The sequence below is a fragment of the Drosophila suzukii genome, chromosome X, assembly GCF_043229965.1.
Source record: "Drosophila suzukii chromosome X, CBGP_Dsuzu_IsoJpt1.0, whole genome shotgun sequence".
Lineage (NCBI taxonomy): Eukaryota > Metazoa > Arthropoda > Insecta > Diptera > Drosophilidae > Drosophila > Drosophila suzukii.
The window spans coordinates 19,283,408-19,303,971 of NC_092084.1; the positions used below are offsets into that span (position 1 = coordinate 19,283,408).

General features: G+C 45.2%; 4 protein-coding genes across 24 annotated transcripts in view; 2 read left to right on the forward strand and 2 right to left on the reverse strand.

The window, feature by feature from the left end:
• The window catches only part of acj6 (abnormal chemosensory protein 6), a 39,455-nt gene extending 37,029 nt beyond the window's left edge, over positions 1-2,426 (forward strand). For 8 of the 16 annotated variants that reach the window (XM_017068685.4, XM_017068690.4, XM_017068683.4 and 5 more), the window contains 3 exons: positions 173-336; positions 394-1,151; positions 1,507-2,426. In XM_017068685.4, coding sequence (XP_016924174.1) covers positions 173-336; positions 394-455 — 226 coding nt within the window. In that variant the 3' untranslated portion in view covers positions 456-1,151; positions 1,507-2,426. The remainder of the gene's footprint in view (positions 1-172; positions 337-393; positions 1,152-1,506) is intronic. The other 8 variants (XM_017068686.4, XM_065867539.2, XM_017068691.4 and 5 more) reach the window with 1 other exon arrangement.
• Positions 2,427-3,504: 1,078 nt separating this feature from the next.
• On the reverse strand, positions 3,505-8,468 carry Prp5 (pre-mRNA processing factor 5). Of its 2 annotated transcripts, XM_017068727.4 has the most exons (5): positions 8,216-8,468; positions 7,840-8,154; positions 5,939-7,154; positions 4,806-5,806; positions 3,505-4,744 (listed from the first exon to the last, which is right to left on the reverse strand). In XM_017068727.4, the coding sequence occupies exons 1-5, from the start codon at positions 8,230-8,232 to the stop codon at positions 3,619-3,621; spliced, it is 3,675 nt and encodes a 1,224-aa protein (XP_016924216.3). In that variant the 5' UTR covers positions 8,233-8,468; the 3' UTR covers positions 3,505-3,618. The 2 variants fall into 2 exon arrangements, with proteins under 2 accessions (XP_016924216.3, XP_036676930.1); XM_036821035.3 differs by lacking the exons at positions 5,939-7,154; positions 7,840-8,154; positions 8,216-8,468 and having other exon boundaries at positions 4,806-5,627; positions 5,683-5,806.
• A 469-nt stretch (positions 8,469-8,937) lies between these two features.
• Positions 8,938-10,796, forward strand: LOC108005336 (p21-activated protein kinase-interacting protein 1-like). The gene is made up of 3 exons (XM_017068567.4): positions 8,938-9,796; positions 9,860-9,936; positions 10,210-10,796. The coding sequence occupies exons 1-3, from the start codon at positions 9,044-9,046 to the stop codon at positions 10,709-10,711; spliced, it is 1,332 nt and encodes a 443-aa protein (XP_016924056.2). The 5' UTR covers positions 8,938-9,043; the 3' UTR covers positions 10,712-10,796.
• A 214-nt stretch (positions 10,797-11,010) lies between these two features.
• HDAC6 (histone deacetylase 6) lies at positions 11,011-19,850 on the reverse strand. Of its 5 annotated transcripts, none has more exons than XM_065867523.2 (9): positions 19,065-19,850; positions 17,530-17,814; positions 17,333-17,463; positions 16,402-16,585; positions 15,444-15,715; positions 13,814-15,221; positions 13,156-13,749; positions 12,880-12,967; positions 11,011-11,787 (listed from the first exon to the last, which is right to left on the reverse strand). In XM_065867523.2, the coding sequence occupies exons 1-9, from the start codon at positions 19,065-19,067 to the stop codon at positions 11,402-11,404; spliced, it is 3,351 nt and encodes a 1,116-aa protein (XP_065723595.2). In that variant the 5' UTR covers positions 19,068-19,850; the 3' UTR covers positions 11,011-11,401. The 5 variants fall into 5 exon arrangements, with proteins under 5 accessions (XP_065723595.2, XP_016924053.2, XP_065723596.2 ...); XM_017068564.4 differs by having other exon boundaries at positions 13,117-13,749; positions 19,065-19,849; XM_065867524.2 differs by lacking the exon at positions 19,065-19,850 and adding an exon at positions 18,787-18,806 and having other exon boundaries at positions 13,117-13,749.
• Positions 19,851-20,564: the final 714 nt, after the last annotated feature.

Here is a 20,564-nt window from a genome sequence, read left to right on the forward strand (position 1 = left end):
CCTATACGACAAATAAAACGAAGATATCGAAAAATAGGACTATTCGCATCGATCGATCATATATCAGCACCATCATTACCGCCATTAACACCATCTTTACCGAACCGACTACCGACCGTCCCGCAGCTTAGGGCCCGCTTCTAAAGTAATCTATATCGAGTCTTTTTTCAAGAAAAAGGACTTCCATTGCGGCACCTGAAAAGCGTTCCCTGGAAGCCTACTTCGCCGTCCAGCCGAGGCCATCCGGTGAGAAAATCGCTGCCATTGCCGAAAAGCTGGATTTGAAGAAAAACGTGGTGCGCGTCTGGTTCTGCAATCAACGTCAAAAACAAAAACGTATGAAATTTGCCGCTCAACAACACTGACAATCAAATAATACAGCCACACAATTAGGTATAGTTAGTAGTGTAACACCCTCAATGACTGGCCACGGTTCGGCGGGATTTGGATACTGATAGTCGTTTATGACGGCGGCAGCGGGAGCGGCGGCAGCGACCACATTGGGAACGGCGGCAACATCGGCGTGTCTGGGCGACTATTACCTTTAGTGATTCTGATTGCGGTTCTGATTCTGGTCTTGGTTTTGGTTCTGGTTCCGATCCAAAACGATCCTGAAACCGATGCCGATTCCGATTCCGTTTCCGGTTCCGATCCTGATCCCGACACTGATACTGATTCTGATCCTGATCCTCAAAACAATATAGTATTCCTCGCAAGAAGCGGCAGCGGCACCACAACCACCACCACCACCACCACCCAACCATCATCGCAACCACGGCAGCAACAACTACTTCTCTCTATATCTTTCACTCAGTAATCAACCAGCAGCGGCCCAAAATCGGCCACAAATAATACTAATAATAGCAGCATTACACACAACTATAACATTTATAACACCTTCTACAGAAATATATATCCCCCGATTTTCTCACCCAAAGAGAGACCCAAACCCAAAAACCCCCTCCCGACAAAATCCAAGAAGCAACTTGAACGGAGAAAACTCGAGCATTACCGAACATCGTTTGAAAATAATACAAATTGAGAATGCTAAATGAATACCAAGAAATACAAGAATTTTTTAGGAACGAATAATGAAACAATGGACCAACATATCAAATGCAATAATTTATTGAATTGTATAAGAAAAAAAGGTAAGTTGTGTTATAAAAAAAGCAATTTAATATAGTCTATAAGGTTCAGATTAATTTAAGAATAAATTAATATTTTTTAAAACATTTATTTGGTATCGAACTTTACAAAAATACCATTATTTCGAAACTGAATTGCTTAACTATGATAATTATATTTTCCTTAAATATTTTTAAAATTATTTAAAAATACTTCTTGTTAATCTTTTATTTTAGAAATTTAATAACAACAAAGCCTAGAAGAGCCCTAAAATAAAATAGGTATATGTTATTATTATGGTAAAATAGTTTTTCTCTCTGTAAGTCACCTTTATTTGCCGCATTTAACCGGAATCCTTTTTTTCATTTCTTGTTCCAGAACAAAAACGAGCAAAAAAAGCGAAGAACAAATTGAAATGATAAATCAATTGAACACGGGCCTTCCCCCTCCAAAAAGAGAACCCCCCAACTGCTACTGCCCAAAGACAAGGATACACAGGATAATACACACACGGATACAGATACAGTTGCAGATACAGATACAGACACAGATACAGACACACAAACACCCAAAGACCAAAAGAATGCCAAGAAATTGCTTCAAGTGATCCGATAATAAGAATCTAAGCTTATAAATCTAAGAAAAAGGCAAAATGAATGTGGACGAGCTGGAAGGAAAGCGATGGACATCAGCAGCGGCAACAGCAGCAACGGAAATTGCAGCCGCAGCAGCAACATGAGTTGCATGTTGCTTGTTGCAGCGGCAGCACAGCAGCAGCAGCAGCAACCACTACACACACAACCCCCACCCCACCCCCGCGCACACTTGCCCCCCTCCCACTCCCCCAAGAACACGAGCGATATGCATTAGCCACTGTATATAATACTATATACACATATAGGGAACTTTGATTCGATTGTAAATACCGCAGCAATATATGTAACACACCCACACATCAACTGTAGCCAAAAGAAACCAGAAACAAAAAGATTTTCAGCTAGCTTACAGTAGAGATCCCAGCCAAAGCAAACTAATCCTAAGTCCTGAGTCCCTAATCCCTAATCCGTAATCCTTTGTCCCCAAGAACCCTGCCAACTTTCCCTGATTTCCCCTTGCCAAAAAAAACACACTCTCCCAAAATAAAAACAGCTAAGCAAAGGCATAATTTAATTTTTTTTTGTCTAATTATAAGTAAACTAATGCAAAAAAAATATATCATAAACTAAAAAATCCGGAGAAACCCCCTCCCAAAAAAAAAAATGTTAGCAGCAACTGGAGATATTGCAACGAATTTAAAATGTTGCCAAACTAAACTAAACTAATGCAGAAAGAGAAACCAAAAATCATATATAAATAAAAGCAAACAACTCTATGACAACTATGAATTACATATAAATATATAGTATATATATAAAGAATTTTAAAAAAATTATATACTATACATAACATTTTTTTTTTGTTTTTTTTATTGTATAATTTAGCTCATTTCATAGTTTTAACTAGAATTGTACATATAAAAGAAGAAATATAAAGCTATTGGATAATGATATATATATACATAGGTATATATATATATATATAGCGTGCGTGTGAGTGATTTTGAATGAGTAGCCATAAAAGAAAAACCCCAAAAAACCAAAGTCAAGACAAGCGCGAAATTCAATAATAATTTTAAACGAAAGCTAAATAAAATAACAAATAACAAATAGTTTTGTATCAAAAAAGAATGAACAAACAAACATTTGCCGACAAATTAGTGCATAAAAATGTAAACCAAGTAAAAACATAAAATTTTTTTCATAAAACCAATACAAAATGCGCATAATAATATCTATAAAAAATTATAATACATACCATTGATAACGGACATGCCCAAGCTCATAACTACATTTAAATTTAATTTTAGTAGTTTCTAGACACAAGAAATACTGTAGCATGAAAATCAATTGATTGCTGCGCTCGAGTGCAGGCGGAGATATATAAGTAAATAATAAAAATGCAGCAAAAAAGCAACAAAAAATAAGAAAATCAATTTGGAGTTCTTAATGGGATAGATATTTTTGGGAAAATGGTAAAACTCTCTTGTATTTGTCCACCAAATAAATTATTCTGAGTCCATATCGATTTATTCCTTAATCGATATGTAAAGTCGATTATTCCGATAAGTAACCAATAGGTTCCTACAGTATCTCAAATGGTTCTACGCCCACTCCAATTTAAACTTATTATACCTTATATTCACCAAATAAACTAACCTGAATCCTTATCGATTTATTCCTATCTCGATATACAAAGTCGATCATTTCGATGAGTATCCAATATATTCCTAAAATATCTAAAATGGTTCCACGCCTACTCCAAATCAAACACAGTAGATGTATCCAATCAATTTATTGGGATAAATCCGGTTGGAAATTTCCTTATGTGTATCTGATCGTATTCCAAGGAACAGTTCATTATCTTATCATAGCGGGAAGTTCTTACAGGGGTCTAGACCACCTTGTAGCGTCCCTTGTTAAAGACGTGATGAGCGGAACTGAGCTTCAGCAGCTCCTCCTTGATGAGTCGCGTTATCTCACGCTTGGCCTTCTGGACGGCCAGCTCGCTGCAACTCTCGATGGCCAGGTAGAGCTTCCTCTCGCCATCCGGTGGATTCTTACCCTGCGGCACATACGTTCCACGCACGGTGAGACCCGCCTCCGAGTACTCGGAGATCTGGGCGAGTGCCTCCTTGGAGGTGACCTTCCAGCGCGCCTGCTGCGGGAAATCGTTGATCTCCAGCTCCTCCTCGTATTTGGTGAACGAATTGGTAGTGCCGCCCATCAGCGGACCCAGTCCCTCCTCATCCTCCTTGGGCTGGTAGTTCAGCTTGTTGTTCAGCTTGGCGGCCATCTGCTCAGCCACCGTTCGTGCGGTTAACAGCGGTGCGGCGGCGCCCGTGACATGCGGTCCCTTGAGCATGGGTTCCACAGCCACTACGCTGGCCTTCGTATCCAGGTTCTTACTGCTGTTGATTTTGGAAGCCAGCCGCTTGGCCAACTCCAGTTTGTCGGAGCTGAGGGCTCCGCCAGCGATTTGACCACCACCCGCCGCCGAGGCCGCTGCAATGGCCAAATTGGCAGCAGCAGCAGCTGCCGCGGCTTGGGCCGCCGCCGAGGCCAGGGCGGGATTTCCTCCCGAAACGGCGGCAGCAGCAGCAGCCGCAGCAGCAGCCGCCGCCGCAGCAGTGGCCGCAGCCGAAGTATCCTTCACCGTTCGCTTGGCCGCAAAGATTTGCTCAATCTGCTGGTCAATATCCTGCTCGATATCCTCCTCATCGTCTGAATCGGCCAATCCCAGGGCCGCCTTCTGCAGCTTCTTGCTCTCCTTGACGGCATTGAACTCCTGCTCATCAAACTTAAAGCCCTTGCCGCTGAAACCGCCGCCCGTGTGCACCGTCTTGCCCTCGGCCTCCTGTGCGGCCTTGTACTCTGTCCAAAGGGTTGTCAGCTCGGCAGGAATCAGGGTGCCAGATAAGTCCAGGGCGCGGATAATGTCCCCAGCATAGCGACATTGTTCTGGTGTTATGAAAGTGTAGGCGCTACCTTTTTTGCCCGCTCGACCGGTGCGACCACATCTGGGGAAATGGGAACGCAGTTAGGGATATAGCCTATACAGACTGGAAATGCAGAGCTCACCTGTGCACGTAGTCCTCGTAGTGGTTGGGTACATCGTAGTTGACCACCAGTATGAGATCCTTAACGTCCAGGCCGCGCGCAGCCACCGAGGTAGCGATCAACAGCCGCACCTTGCCCGACTTGAAGTCGATGATGGTGGAGTCGCGATCGAACTGATCGATGCCGCCGTGCAGGCTCATGCAGGGATACGAGGCCTTCATCAGGTCGCGCAGCAGAATGTCGGCGTTCTCCTGCTTATCGACGAACACGATGATGCTGCCTGCCTCCTGGTAGATGCCCAACAGCTCCAGCAGCTTGAAGAACTTGGCGTCGTCGTTGAGGATGACCACATTCTGCTCAACATCCTTGCACACCACCGACCGACCGCCAACGATCACCTCGATGGGCTTCTTGAGAATGCGTCGGGCCAGCGCCTCCATTTGCCGCGGGAACGTGGCGCTGAACATGACCGTCTGGCGATCCGGCCGTACGTTGTCGATGATGCGCATCACCTGCGGCTCGAAACCCATGTCGAACATGCGATCTGCCTCGTCCAAGACGACATAGGTGACGCGGCGCAGGTTCGTTACTCGTCCAGAATTCGCCGCCAGCATATCGATCATGCGACCCGGCGTGCACACAATTATCTCTGCGCCTCGCTTCAGTTCGGCAATCTGCTCGGAGATCCCGGTGCCGCCGTAGACACAAACTGGCCGCAGGTTCAGCGACTTGCTAAACCTGCGGATGTCCTTGCCGATCTGCATGCACAGTTCACGCGTGGGCGCCATTATGATCGCGATCGCGCCGTCGCCATTCTCCAGGCTCGGCTGGTCCAGAATGTGCCTAAACATTGGTAAAATGAATGCCAACGTCTTGCCACTGCCAGTTTTAGCAATACCTATCAGATCCCGTCCGGACATGATGGCCGGTATGGCCTGGCACTGGATGGGCGTGGGCTTCTCGAAGCCCAACCGTCGCAGCACGTCCATCTCTTTCTTGCTAACGCCGCACTGGGCCCAGGTCTGGAGGAGATGGCAGAGAGAGGATTATCAGTTAAGGTGGGGTTTGGCAAACGGATATTAAAATTTAATTTAAGTAGAAACCACAATTGACTCCCAGAGTGGCCCACAATTTTCCAGCTGCTAGGGACTCACCTTGATGGGCTTCGGACAGCCCTTGCCCTTCACCTGGACGCCCTCCAGCTCGGTACGATACTTCTCCACATCGCCGGCGGTCATGCGAGTCAGCTCCGGCACCTCGACGTAGAAGTTCTTGCGGAAGGGCGCATATGTCACCGAGGAATGATCGATCTTGGCCAGCTCCTTGCGGTGCTTCATCGCCAGGTTAACGGCCGTGTCACGTATGTCTTCCAGCTCATCCTCGCTGGAGTACTCGAGGCTGTCCATGTTTTGTTCGATCAACTCGCCCTTCTTCAACGTCGCCGTCTTCTTTTTGGCCACTCCCGTGAGGATGACCACGCCCTGAGCTTTGGTGGGTGGATTGACGAAATTGTTCACACGTCGCATCTCGGTGTTGACCTCCTGCATGTACGCATCGAGTGGATCTATGTCATCTTCCGGCTCGACTTCAAGTTGCTGCTTGTCTGCGGATTCTGATTTGGCATCCACTTTCGGCTGCTCCGCCTCTTTCTTGGGCTTATCTTCCTGTTTGGCGGCGGGCTCGTCGACGATCTCCATTTTGACGGGAGCTGGTTCGGGCTCCTTTTTTATCTCCTTCTTGGGCTCCACAGCCGGTGGCTCCTTCTTTATCTCCGCCTCGGACTTGGGAGCCAGGCCAATGCCCAATTTGGCGCCAAATGACTTGCTGAAGGTGGGACGCTTTACGGGCAAGAACTTCGACTCGACCACATCGTCGTCGAAGCGCTTGCGAATGCTGTGGAACTTGGAGGGTGGCGAGTCGGGTTCGGCGTCCTTCTTCCCAGTGTCCAGCGGCGGAGCCGGATTGCTGTCGTCCTCCTCGGACTCATCCTCCAGGCTCCATTTCTTTGCGGACTTTACCACCGCGGGCGCCACAACAGCTGCCTTGGTATCCCGCTTGCGTTCCGCCCGCCAGCGCTCGATACGCTCCCGCCGCTTGATCATCTCCTGCTCTAGGCGACGCTGCTGCTCCTCCTTGTCGATCTCCTCCTCCGCTTCGTCGGAGGAGCTGGTCGAGGGCACGGGAATGACCAGCGGAGCGGCTGCTGCGGCCCGTCTGCCATCCGGTTCCCGATCCCGTTGGCGCTCTCGATCTCTATCCTTCTCTCGTTCGCGTTCCTTATCCTTCTCGTGCTCCCGGTCCTTTTGCCGCTGTCGATCGCGATCCCGATCACGTTCACGCTCCTTGTCAACGCGTCTGTAATAGGGAGAACTGATGGAAAGTTGTTTTAGAAAATGTAAGCTTCGGTCGGTCTTAAGGTGTAACCTTTTCATATATGCATAAAATTAAAGTATTTTCAAAATCAATAACTTATTATATGCTTTTGCATTTGCTTTTGAATAGTTGTACGGATATATTAAAGTTAATTGTAAAATTTTTTAAATGTAGACGTAATCTTATGTGATTTGATAAGAGATCAGGCTTCTAATTTTTTAAAGTAGTTTACACAGTAGTAGTAGCTTACACATAACTTGCGTGTATGAGATGACAGTGCACTTTTTGAGAATCCTATTTTTAAGGGATAAGCAATTAACGTTTCGGGATAAATAACGTTTATACCCTTATTAAAAAACAAGATTTATAGAATTAATCATATCTAATGTGACAAAAAACAGAATGTTGAAGTATTTGTAAATCTTAACGTTAGGCGGAATGCCAAACTATTCTATTCAGCCTTACTATCTCGTGAAAGGTAAAATAGTGTTGTTGATGTAGTAGTTATGTTGATAATAAAAAGGTAATATCGTAAGTGATGTACATATGTGAAAACAATACAGGCATAGGATCGTGTTTTTAAGAGAAATAACAAACATTTAAAGGGGTTTTGCAGGAATACTGACTAGTTTGACCATATAAACTGTTTATCAGGAACCTTTGGAGAGCACAGGTTACTCACTTGTCTTTTTCGTAGTCCTTTGACCTGGAACGCTTACGCCGCTTGTCATCTCGTCTTCCTCGTTCGCTGGCCATGTCCTTGCCGCGCTTGCGGTCATCCCGGAGACCACGGGACCCACCGCCGCCGCCGCCGCCTCCTCCGCCGCCGCCTCCTCCGCCGCCGCCACCGCCGCCTCCACCATTCCTGGACTTGCCCATGTCATAGTCGCGAGCGCGATTGTCATGCCGGTTGTCACGCTCCCGCTCCCGCTCCCTGTCCCGATCCCGATCCCGGTCGCGGTCCCTCTCCCGCTCCCTTTCCCTGTCCCGGTCGCGCCTTTTTGGGGGTAAAAGCCATTAGTATCTGTGATTATTGGACATAGTCCGCAAAAACTCACCCGGAACTCTTCGACATGGCGGTCTCTTTCGGTTTTTTGGGCGCCGGTTTAGCACTGCCACGCCTCCAACTCACGGGCGGTGCTGGAAATGTGCAGTTTCCACTGCCCTTGGCTCACCGAACACTCCGCACCGAAAAATACACTCGTTTTTATAGAGATTTTAGCGAATTTTCCTTCGCAAAATTTCACAAAATACAATCTTTCTGTAATCGATTTATGTGTCCGAACCTATCGGGCCCCATCGCTCTTCGATACTAGCAGGTTTGTCTGAACCAGTGCTGGCCGATAAGCTTTTCCCGCCATTTTCAGCTCTTTTTAAAAAAATAGCGGGAAAAGAAAATTATGACATTAGATTTGCAATCGACGTTTGTAAGCTTTTTTATTATTTTAGTCTGTCACAGCTGTAAATGAGAAATGTTATTTATAGACTTATAAAATTACAATGTAGAAAAGATTGGCTTTGGAATTATTAAACTATGAGCTTACCTAATATCAGAGCTCTAGCCATTTACTCTTTTCACCTATTTATATCGAAAACTTCACAATTTTTTCATTTATTAATTGTTAAAAATATGTGAGTAATTTTTTTTGGTAGCTTTATTTTGACGAAAAATAAAATTTCCAACAATGCTCAATTGCATATTCGATATACTCGATAATTTAAACTAGCTAGTTACAGTCAGGGCTGCCGAGCCAAAAGTGAGCCACTAGTTCGTTCCGAATTGGCGTTGCCACTCCGCTGACACACGTGTTGAGCGCATAAACAAATTGTTCAACTACCGAAGAGAATCCTCCAACGCATCTTTCCAATCCCGTCAAGAACACACCATGCCGCCCGACATCGAGATCATAGTGGGCACCTACGAGGAGTACCTGCTGGGCTACCAGCTGTCCGAGTCGCCGGATGACGCCACTCCAGCCAAACTGCAGCTAAAACAGACATTTGCGGACAGATCCCATGCCGGATCCATTAAATCGGTGGCCGTGCAAGGACCCTGGGTGGCTAGTGGCGGCAGCGATGACCGGATCTTCGTCTACGACATGCGGACGCGGAAGCAATCGCAGATCCTGCTCTCGCACGCGGGCACGGTGAATACGATGCAATTCTCGCCCGATCTTACGCACTTGCTCTCTGGTAGTGCCGATGGCCACATGATCGCCACCCGCGTGGGCAGCTGGACCACGGAGGGCGATTGGCGGAAGGCTCATGCCGGCCAGGCCGTCACCCACATCAGTTGCCATCCCAGCAGCAAGCTGGCCTTGTCTTTGGGCGGCGACCAGGTGCTGAACACTTGGAACCTGGTAAAGGGACGTGTGGCCTACAAGACAAATTTGAAGAGCAAGACAACGTTGGGCAGCCAACCAGATTGCCTGTCCTGGTCCACACAGGGTGACCACTTTACGCTGAGTGGTCCACTGTGCCTGGAGGTATGGGACATCAAGAACGCCCATGTGGTGCGGCGCTCCAAGACGCCAGCGAAGCCCATCTGCGTCGCCTGGCTGAATGGGAACGAGCTGCTGGCTGGCTTGGAGAACGGCAGCGTGGCCTGGATTTCCCTCAAGGACGAAGAGGATGCGCCTGTGGGTGTAGCATTTCCACCGTCTGCTTTCCATTTTATCTAATTGTTTTTTTTTTTCCTGCAGCCAACCATCATTCCTGCACACGAGGCGAGGGTCAAGGCCATGGCCTATCTGAACGAATCATTGGCTACCGTCTCCAGGTGAGTTTCTCTCGGGGATCTGCCTGCCCAACTGACCTAACCAGTTATATTAAATTCTACAAGATATATACCAAATTAATATATTTAATTAACCATTTTTGCTAGTTTTTTCAACTTTAAAAATGTATAATCTATTTTCCATCTTTTAAATGTGTACACTAGCCCTTTTTCACAAAAATACCTCCAAAAACATTAGATATATCTTTTTAAAGGACTAAATACCAAGTTATAACACAAGTTAATCCTGAAACTAAACATATTTCTCTCTTTCAGCGCCGGCGAAATCAAAGTCTGGACGATTGACCTCGAGAAGCGCGAGCTGGAGGAGATTGCCAGCACCAATATGGACTGCCGACCCACCGGCTTGGGCCTGCTGGATCTCAGTCAGTTCGGCAATGCCCGTCCGGTGGAGCAGCGCATCAAAGTGGAGAAGAAATCAAAGGCCACAACTGAAACCAGCCAAACCGCCAAGCCTGCGGCACCACGTGGATTCGTGACCATTGAGTACGAGCAGGAAGAGAAGGAGGAGCCCGAGGAGGAGGCAGTAACCACTCCCAAACCGAAGCCAAAGAAGAAGGTGGAGAAAAAGGCGGTTCAGGAACCTGAGGAATCCTCGGAAGAAAGCAACTCCTCGGATGAGGAAAGCGAGGACATTTTCGATAGCGACAGTGACGGGTCCAGTGATGGCGGTCATCGAAAGAGGAAGCCCACCAAGCGGAAACAGCCACCCACTCCATCCTCCAAACGAAAAGTCAAGCAACAGAAAAAGAAATAATCCTCTAACGTTAAATTCTACATAATGTTATGACTGTCAATAAAGTTGAGTTAATATAGAAATACATTTTAAAATTATCAAACAACTGATTGTTGTGTTCGAATAAGCTCTAGATGGGGAATGACTTATTGATACAATCATTTGGTCTAAAGCGGGGTCTAAAGGAGATTAAAGCTAAGTTAATTTTCTTCAAAACAAAATATTAGTGCGCGAATTCTTGAGGTGCCTCAAACAACATATATGTAAACCAAAGAAACTTAATAACAAGTTACAGTTTAAACAAATTCCACGCTAAAATATACTCGAAAAAAACTCGAAGTCTTTATTAGATCATTAGTTGATAACATTAACAATTTTTATGTGTATAAATTTGAGGGAGCTAGTTGCCAGGATTAGGATCACCAATGGTTGGCTGGCCGACTGCTCCCGAATTAACAATAATTTGTATGTTTAATGTGTTTTTATTTAGGGCAAATTGTATGCAGGATGCAGGTGTGAGGATCTGGGATGGTTTATAGGGGGGGAAGGGTGGGTGGCTCAGTGGGCCAGGAAGTAATGCAGCAGGTTAAGGTAAATGCGTTCCAGCAGCGGCCAGAGGTGCTCGGCCAGGAACTGGATCAGGTGTCTGAGCGGCGGGCAGAGCGTGCACATGTAGTCCGTGAGGGCGTCCAGCACGCGGATGGCCAAGGGTCAGTTGCTCTGGCGCTCCAGCCGAAAGCAGATGCTGCTCCCGGCTATATCATCGTCCTCCTCATCCCGCCCGTCGGCCCCCAATGGATAGCGTCCATCCTCGCGCTTCGGACAGGCATGTGTCCAGGCCATCGGCTCCTGGAACTTGTCCACATGCAGCGGATTGAGGTAGGCATACAGGCAGGGATGGTCCACGTACGAGGAGCACACGTAGCACCACACGGAGAGGTCGGCCATGCTCATGGCCAGCGGATGCTGTGCCTCCACCGCATGCAGCTCCATGTCGCCGTTCACGTAGCGACCGCAGCCCACCAGCCGGCAGCTCAGGCACACCCAGTTCTCCACCGTCGATCCGCACACGCTGCACGCCGCCCCACTGTTTATTGCTATTGGGGAAAAATATAAAAATATATATTAGTTTACCATTCACTAAACAAATTACATGTAAAAGAAGCAGTTTTTTCAAGCATGCGATAAATCTATATTTACAAACCTTATAACAAAAGAACACAATTCATCAATATTTGCACACACACAATTTTTATACAGGACTATATATTATTTAAAAACAAATAATATAATTAAGAGAAATAGAAAGATTAAAGCGTGCGCTAAGAAAAACATTCCACAAATACCTTTCCCATACTGAAATCCTTTCAGTTTAAGAAAAGGTTTTTTCAAAAAGGCAAAAAACAGAAAACCTTTGAAAAATGCAATTCAGCCTCCAAGCACAACAAAACTGCATGCCATTTGCACACAAAGCATTCAATTTTGAAAAATAACCAATTTTAAATTTCTGGCACCAAAAGCAAGTATAAACAAATAATAAGAAGAAAGTATTGCAAGTGGCCCTTTAAATCGGTCAAAGTAATTGCGCTTTTCATAATTTACATTTGTAACATTTTAAATAGATCTAAAAATGCTGTAACATCAATTATAGATTGTTATAATATTTAATATAAAAAATTTACCACGTAAATGTTAGTATACCCGAATCAAAATGGATCAGAATTGAACTTTCATATGGCATAAAATAGATTCTATGATATTCAACTTTCTAAATGTTGTTATTCAAGAAAAAGATTATATTAACTGGTAGGTTTTGTGTATATACAAAATGATATACAAGAAATTAAAGGCTAGGATATAACAATTTATCCAAATTATGCCAAATATTATGATCCAGAAATAATATTTATGAAGAAATGCCTCATATATGATATTTTTGATGACGTATTTTATATAAATTGAATGATTTATAGTGACCTCGAAGTCATCGTTGTGTTATAAAAATAAATATAACTAACCATGACCTCGAGTTCTCTATAAATTACTCAACGGATTACCACATATTTAGAACACTTCTCCGAAATATTATAAAACAGACTCGGTTTTAGAAAAGTGCTATTGCTTTGACCATAAAGAGCCACTGGCCGAATTGGCTTCGGATGGGATTGGATTGGATTGGATTGGCTTACATTGCGGCGCCTCCTCCGGTCGCAGAAGACTCAAGTGCGGGCACGTCTTGAGCGGATACACGGCGAACATCTCATTCTGCTCGAGGGCCTGATCCGTGATTTGGATCGGGATCGAGTGAGATCGAGATCGAGAGTGAAGGATCACATGAAATGGGGGGAGATAGAAGCGCGCACGAAAACAACCAATTAGTGGGCTTTGGAGACTCGAGGGGGATAAGGGCAATGCTGATCTCGTACCTCCTTGTTCTCCGCCAAATACTCGGTGAGCGTTTTTACCTTGACTTTGGGCTTGCTGCCGCTGGGCCGCTCATCGCCGCAATCGGGCTGATCGCCGGCGGGTCCGCCCACCGCACCGGGAGCGTTGTCATTTGATATATTCAACTGTTGCAAGGAGGCGGTAAGAAAATCCTCGTTGTTGTTCTCGCCCACAACGGGGTCGCGTGGCAGCCGCCGGCCGACAAACTCCAGGGACTGCCAGTGGTTACGTTGCACCTGCAGGCACGATTGCAGCGATTCCACACAGCTCTGATAGGCCACCGTTGGGGGCTTCTGCAGCGCAGCGGCTCCCAGCTGTGGCGTTGGCACAGGATCACCCAGCAGCGTCTTGGTGCACATGGTCATGGCATACGATATGGAGTTCACATTGTAGCCACCCTCCAGGCAGACGATAATCCTGCCGCCGGCCAGAGCCGACAGCCAGTGGGTGAGCATGCCGTAGCCCTCGGGCGTCACCTTGCAGCCGCCCAGCGGATCTCCGATGGCCGCATCGAAACCGGCGGACACCAACACCAGCTGGGGATTGAACTCGTAGGCAATGGGCATGATTAGCTGCTGGAAGGCCAGCGCGTACTCCAGGTCACCCATGCCCTTCTGCAAATCAGCAAATGAGGTTATTGGGATACAGGAAAGTTGTGTACATGACAAGCAAACCGACCTTGTTCCAGGGTATGTTGACATTGAAGCCCCTGCCGGCTCCTTTGCCCACCACATCGAAGTTGCCGTCGGGACCCTTCGGGAAGAAGGCTCCGTGCTCATAGCGATGCAGGCTGATGTACAGCACCTTGGGGTTCGACTCGAAGATGTGCTGCGTCCCATTACCGTGATGAACATCCCAATCCACGATCAGCACGCGCTCCAGGCCAAAGTCCCGAATGGCATATTGCGCTGCAATGGCCACGTTGTTGAATATGCAAAAGCCGTGCGGCTGATCCTGCTCGGCATGATGACCTGGTGGACGGACATTGCAGATGCCACTGCGGGATTCGCCACGCAAGACACTGTCCACGGCCTGCAGCACGGATCCGGCGGCCAGGGTGGCGCAATCGAAGGTGCGCGGATGCAGATACACCGAGTTGTAGCCCGTCGACACCTGATGCAGATCCTCCGGGTCGCGTCCCATCAATCGACGCACTGAGTTCACATGCGCTCGAGTATGGGCCAGGCACACTTCATCCGTGGTAGCCGCTCTGGCGGCCAGTTGCTTCATCCTCGGCAGCAAGGCGTACTCATCGTGCATCTTGTGGATGTGCTGGATGCGTGAGGGCTGCTCCGGATGGCCGGGATCGTGAAGATTGCAGTGCAGCAGCATCTGGGCATCGTAGGCATAGCAAACCCTCACCGAGGGCATCGATAGCTTGGTTTCCGTGCGCAGCACTTGCAGACGGGCCGTGTTCCTGGCAAGCTTTTCCGGTGGCAGCGGAATGGCCGTATCCCTCGTCGGGTAGCGATCCACAGGCGGTGGTCCACCGATCCAAAGGCGCAACACCTTGTGCAGATCTTGTCCCTTCTCCTGGTCCAGCAACTCCGAGGAATCGTAGGTTTTCTGCAGCTGCAGGCACCGCCAGTGCGGCCGATGAACGGCTATGCAGCTGAGCAGAGCCTGGGTGAGTTCGGCACGCGGCAGAGGCAGTGCCTCCACCAGCGGGGGGCAGGGATCACCGAGCAGGGAGCGCAGCGTGAGGGCAGCTCCCTCGGCTAGGGAGTCCAGGCAGTAGCCGCCCTCAAGGACGACGGCCACTCGGGAGTCGGCCAGTCGCAGCAGCGGGTTCAGCAGATGCGGATAGCAGGCCGGCGTCACCTCCATCTCGCCCTCCGGACATCCCAGGGCCGCATCGTAGCCGGCCGAGACGATAATCAACTCCGGCTGGAACTCAAGGGCCACCGGCAGCAGCAGCTGCTGGAAGATGGCAAGGTAGTCGCCATTGGTCATACCCGTCGCGTTTAGGGGCACATTGAAGTTGTATCCCGTGCCCGCTCCCGATCCAATGGCGCTGAAATCCGACTCGTGCAGGTGAGGCCAGAAGCTGCCATGCTCGAAGCGGTGGATGGAAAAGTAGACCACCCTGAAAACACAGACATTGGTATTAGGAACTTGAAGACTTAAGATATGGTATTCCTTAACTGTATTAATATTACACTAGTTGGAAAATTACAGCTGGACATTTAATTAACATAGGTAAAGGAAAACTTATAAGTAATTTATTTAAGAAGTAAAAGAGATCCCAAGATTTACTCATTGATTTTATTTTAAGTCCTATAATAGTGGAATTCAAGTCTCATCTCACCTGGGATCGTTGTAGAAGAACCGCTGCGTTCCCTGGCCATGATGGACGTCGTAGTCGATGATCAGGATGCGCTGCAGCTTGTGGACATCCAGGGCGTGCTGGGCGGCCAGGGCCACGTTGTTGAAGAAGCAATACCCATTGAACTCGGCCTTCATGGCATGGTGACCCGGCGGCCGGATGATGGCCATGCCATTGTGGGCCTTTCCAGCAATCAGATGGTCCACCAACTCGATGGTGGAGCCGGTGGCCAGCAGAGAAAGCTCGAAAGTGGACTGCGGGGAGAAAGGTGGGGTAGGTTATCAGTTATCAGGGGTTATTATAATCTACTCAGTGCGAATAAAGCCCCAAGAATCTTATCTAAGACTGAATAATATAAATGTAATCACGTAAGAACTTGTTCATATGAATATACAGTGCGTACATTGTTAAAAGGATTGAACAGAAGGGTTCTTAACTAACGCAATTTTTAAGAGTTAACAATATATTAAAAGCCAAAGTAATATATAACTTCATGGATTTTTTAACTAAATATTCATAGAAGCAAAACAAAATTAGAAAGCTAATTTAAATTTAGTTTTGACGCGAATACATTTACATAAGTAGTTCGCCAATCATTAAGGAATACATTAATATTAAATATGGCATTCTATTGTACTGTACTAAGAGTGATTTTCTCTTAAAGTAACGACGCATTTGAAATTCGATCTATACGTTCATCAAACATTTACATCTATAAACCGCACTGTACCTAAACCCCTGCCTGTGCACTGGGCCGCATCTAATCTAATCTGCTTCAATTTGCATTTATCAAGTCAGTAAATTAAAATAAACAATCTTCGCTAGCAATCAAGCGTAAATACAATAAAATAAGCTAATTAGGTGCAAGTGTTTCCCTCCCAGACATTCGGATGCATTGTTCCACTGATCCGTGAGATCCCAGCAAGTACCGATTGCTCACCGGATGAATGTAAATTGAATCGTAGCGCGAGCTTAGGTCCTCCATGCGCTCGTCATCGCGAATACCAGAGGTCTGCTTCAGGCGATCGAAGTGCTCTTCCGTGTGCAGGCGAAGAATCTCCTCCCTGGTGGCCGATCGCGAGGGCAACTCCAAGCAGCGCTCCGCCAGATTCAGTTCGCGGCAGCTGAACAAGATTAGGGAAGACAGATTAGTAAAATTGGCAAATACTTTAAATTCATTTAAAAATTACTAATAAAGTTATTTACTACATTTTAAAATGGGTTTAATCAGGTTCTTGAAAAATAAAATTTTCTAATGGTTTAGAAACCAGTTTAACGTAAAATATATCACTAAAAATAACAAGGTTGGAATAGCAAACTTTTAAAATTAACCTTAGTTATAAAATGACTTCTGTTTAAAATTGGTTTTAACACAATACTAGTTTTTTTAAATAATATTTATAATAATTTTCACCCGCTCAGTTTAATTAAATTACTAGTTGGTATAACTTAAGCTGAATAATTTCTAAATAGCACGGTTACATATGGCAGGGTTCAAAGCCCATTGCTGGCGAATAAATTTTTATAGTTTTTTAGCTATTTCAATTTTATATATATGTTAAAATATTAAATTATCTTACATATCAAATTGAATTTATTGTATCTGGTGCAAAATCATATGCAAAATTAGATCGTATTGTCCCTTAGTTAATCTTAAATAAGATTTTTGTTTTTTGAAAAATGTATGGTAGGATTTAGAAAAACGCGAATTCTTTAGACCTCTTTTAAAGAGGATGGCCTTTGCTCCCCTTTTAAACATGTTTCGTTTTTAAATAAAGATTAAATTAATCTTTTAAGTATCAATACTTCGATAATAGCATTTTCCCTGCATATGGTAACTCCCTTTTTTTAGCCCTTGGTATTGAACTCACCGCTCTAGGACGCGTGTGAAGCGTTCGGGACACTCGTAGTGCTGCTTGTCCCACAGACAGCAGTGCTGGCTCATGGACTCATCGTAGATCAGGGCCGTGGGTTTCCGCACCAATCCCTTGCAGTTGACAGCCTGTGTGGGGATAGTTACAGATGATTAGTCAGGATATCAAGCGGAGCACTACCTGGATCTACTCACATTCTGGAATATATCCGTGACGCACTCCTGCATGACGTTGCTCTGGTTCTTGAGCATGTTCCGCGCTCGACGTTTCGCCTCCAACAGAGCTGCGCTCGGTTTGTTCGGCTTTCGCGGATCGGCGGGGTTGATACCGCCACTGATACCGCTGCTGCCGCCGCCGGCAGAGCTGCCGATCACTCCCGCCGCCGTCGCAGCCGTCGATCCCGCCTTGGACTTGCTGGCCATTGCCCGCGTCTGTATCTTCGCCTGCTGCGCGCTCCGTCGCGTGACGATGGGCGGGCTCTGGAAATACGGACTTGAATGTAGTAACCAGCTGGTGGGGGATCGTATGTGGATATGTGTGTGTGCCCAGGTGGTATCCAGACCCTAATTTGGATACCCACTCAAGTGAGACTAGTACACAGGCGGATGGATAGATGGATGGTATCCAGTTTCTTGACTCTGCTCAAAAAACCATTAACTATAGTTAATTTATAAACCATTCGTTGCTTTATCACTTGCTCATCACCTGAGAATTTACTAAAATCGTATCGTATGCAAAGGCAAACACAAATATGTGCTTATAAAGTCAAAGCACTTTACGATTAGAGATTACGAGTGGCATACTTTTTGAGTTCTTGATTACAACCCAAATAGTCTTGGTACAGTTTTGACCAAAGAATTTCACATCCTAAGTTCTTAGTTCTAAATTCCTAATTCCAAAATATTTAATTTAATATTTATAAAACTGTTTTTAGCATATAAAAAATATTTTACCGTATCTTTTTCTTTTTTTAAGGTTTTTTTTTTGTATTATAAAAATATTTTACACTATGCTCTGAAATATTTGTATCATTTTTAGTTGTCTAGGATATTTAATTTACTGCATCTTTAATATAACCGAAAAGAACAAAACATATTTCGTTTGATTAAAACTTAAATATACTTTAAGTGCAAAAAATGCATTTTTCAAAATGTTTTGGTTTTTGAAAAATGCATATGTTTTTAAAATCCCTTACTATTTTTTGTAAAAAAGTTACACTATCTTCAACCTGGGCTCCGAAATATTTAAATTTTCATTAAAATATTGTGAGTTCGACTTTTTGAGTTAATACTGTATTCAATTGATAAGATATATGCAGTTATATATGTATATGTATGTAAGTACTTTACAAAGTTCGTTTACAAACTGGATTTTCAGATTTTTTAAATCAAAAAACTATTATACTGTATTTTAAATAACTATAAGTATTGCCTTAAGATATTCCCAAATACCTGGACTATTATAGTGTTTACTGTTTAATCTTTCGAACGAAGGATTTGTAAAGTGGATTTTGGGCGGTGTCTCGTCGCAGAGGTTTCACTGTGCTTCCAGTGGGAAGCCACCGACTGTTGGCCACGAAGTTCAGACTGAAACTGCGGCCGTGGAGCGCTCGAAACCTGGCCAAAAGCAACCAGGGAACCGTGTGTGTGGGCGTTGTTGCCACTGCCGCTTTTGGCCAAAACAAGCGAACAACTCGAAAAAGGCGGCAATAATCTCCGCCAGTACTCACCATGTTGTGGGAAAACGAGAATTTGCGGATTTCGCTGGGGATATATTGAAGTTGAAGGCGAGTCCGAATTGGAAGCCCAAACCAAGCCAAATCCGAATCCGAATCTAAATCCGAATATCCGGCGCGGGGAGAGGAAGCGCGGTAGGGGGGAGCGGGACGGACTGATTCACAGCTGCTTGTTGTTGTTGTTGCTCGTCTTCTTCTTCCTCTTCTGCGTGTATTTTTACCGTTCGTTCCAAACAAATCTCCTGCTCCTTAAGTCCCGTTATTTATCGATTCCGGCTAGCACACTTTTCTCTTATAATTAGCCTTATTTTTCGTTTTGTGTGTTGTTGTTGTGTGTGCTATAAATTATGCCTAGTCTATTTCTATCTCGCTTTCACAATCCCTACTGTTTGTGCTTGTGTGTGTTTGCGCTTCAATTGCTTTGCATTTGTTGTTGTTGTTGTTTTCTCGGAATAGATTTTGTTGTTTCTTGCTTGCAATTGGTAATACTTAAAACACTGTGTAACAAAATGAGGCTTTCTTTGATTTTTGAAACGTTGCAGTTGCATTCGTGATTTTTTTTTTTGAGCAGACGAAGATGCAGCAACAGTACAGATACATAGGCACACCACACGCACACAAGCACGGGCAATCAGAACCTGAACCAGAAATCCGAACAAACACACACACACACACGCACCGGTGTTGGGGATTTGGGGGGCGGTGGAGCACTGTGGGGGGTGGAGAGAAAGAGAGAGCGAGCTGGGAATCGATGACGCGCGGGCGGAGCGGAATGCAATGTTTGTGTGCCGTCTTCTTCTTGCCGCTTACAAGCGATCAGCTGTTCCACCGATAGACACAACTTGTTGAATAATCGGTGGCTATCGATTGCAAATATAAGCTGCACCGATAATTGGTTTTCGCTTGAAGTTATTCATTTTATGAATGAAATTATTAAAAAATCATCAATACTTGTATTTTAAATTGACGTTCAAGGGTCCTCTACATAAATCTACAAGTGAATTAGGGTACTTTTGTAACAGCGATAGCTATCGGATAAAATGCAATGCTCACATTTTAAAACTCACTTAGGGTATTCCCCTAAATGCAATGAATGCTGCCCATAACTTAACTCTTATAACTAAATTACAACCAAAAAACAAATCTCGATTTATAGTTATTTGGAAAAACTCACCCTGAAAGCAGGAAAATCTCAGAAAATCTCTCTCAGTTCAAGAAAATTCGCAGTACACTTTTTTCAAAGCTTTTTGGGGTATTATAAAAATAATTTTTAAAAACCAAGGGCGAATCGGTTTTGAGCTCTTTTATGTGCCGATTTTTTGTACAACAATGGACTTAACAATAAAGAGCAGAGCGCTTTCCACTTGAAAATATTGTTAAGAGTAAAAAATTACTTATAATATATTATACTTTAGTATACTTTCACAATGTGTAAAAATTTGTTATATAAAATGCAAATTTGTACACTTAGTGGAGTGGTTATATTGAAGGAGT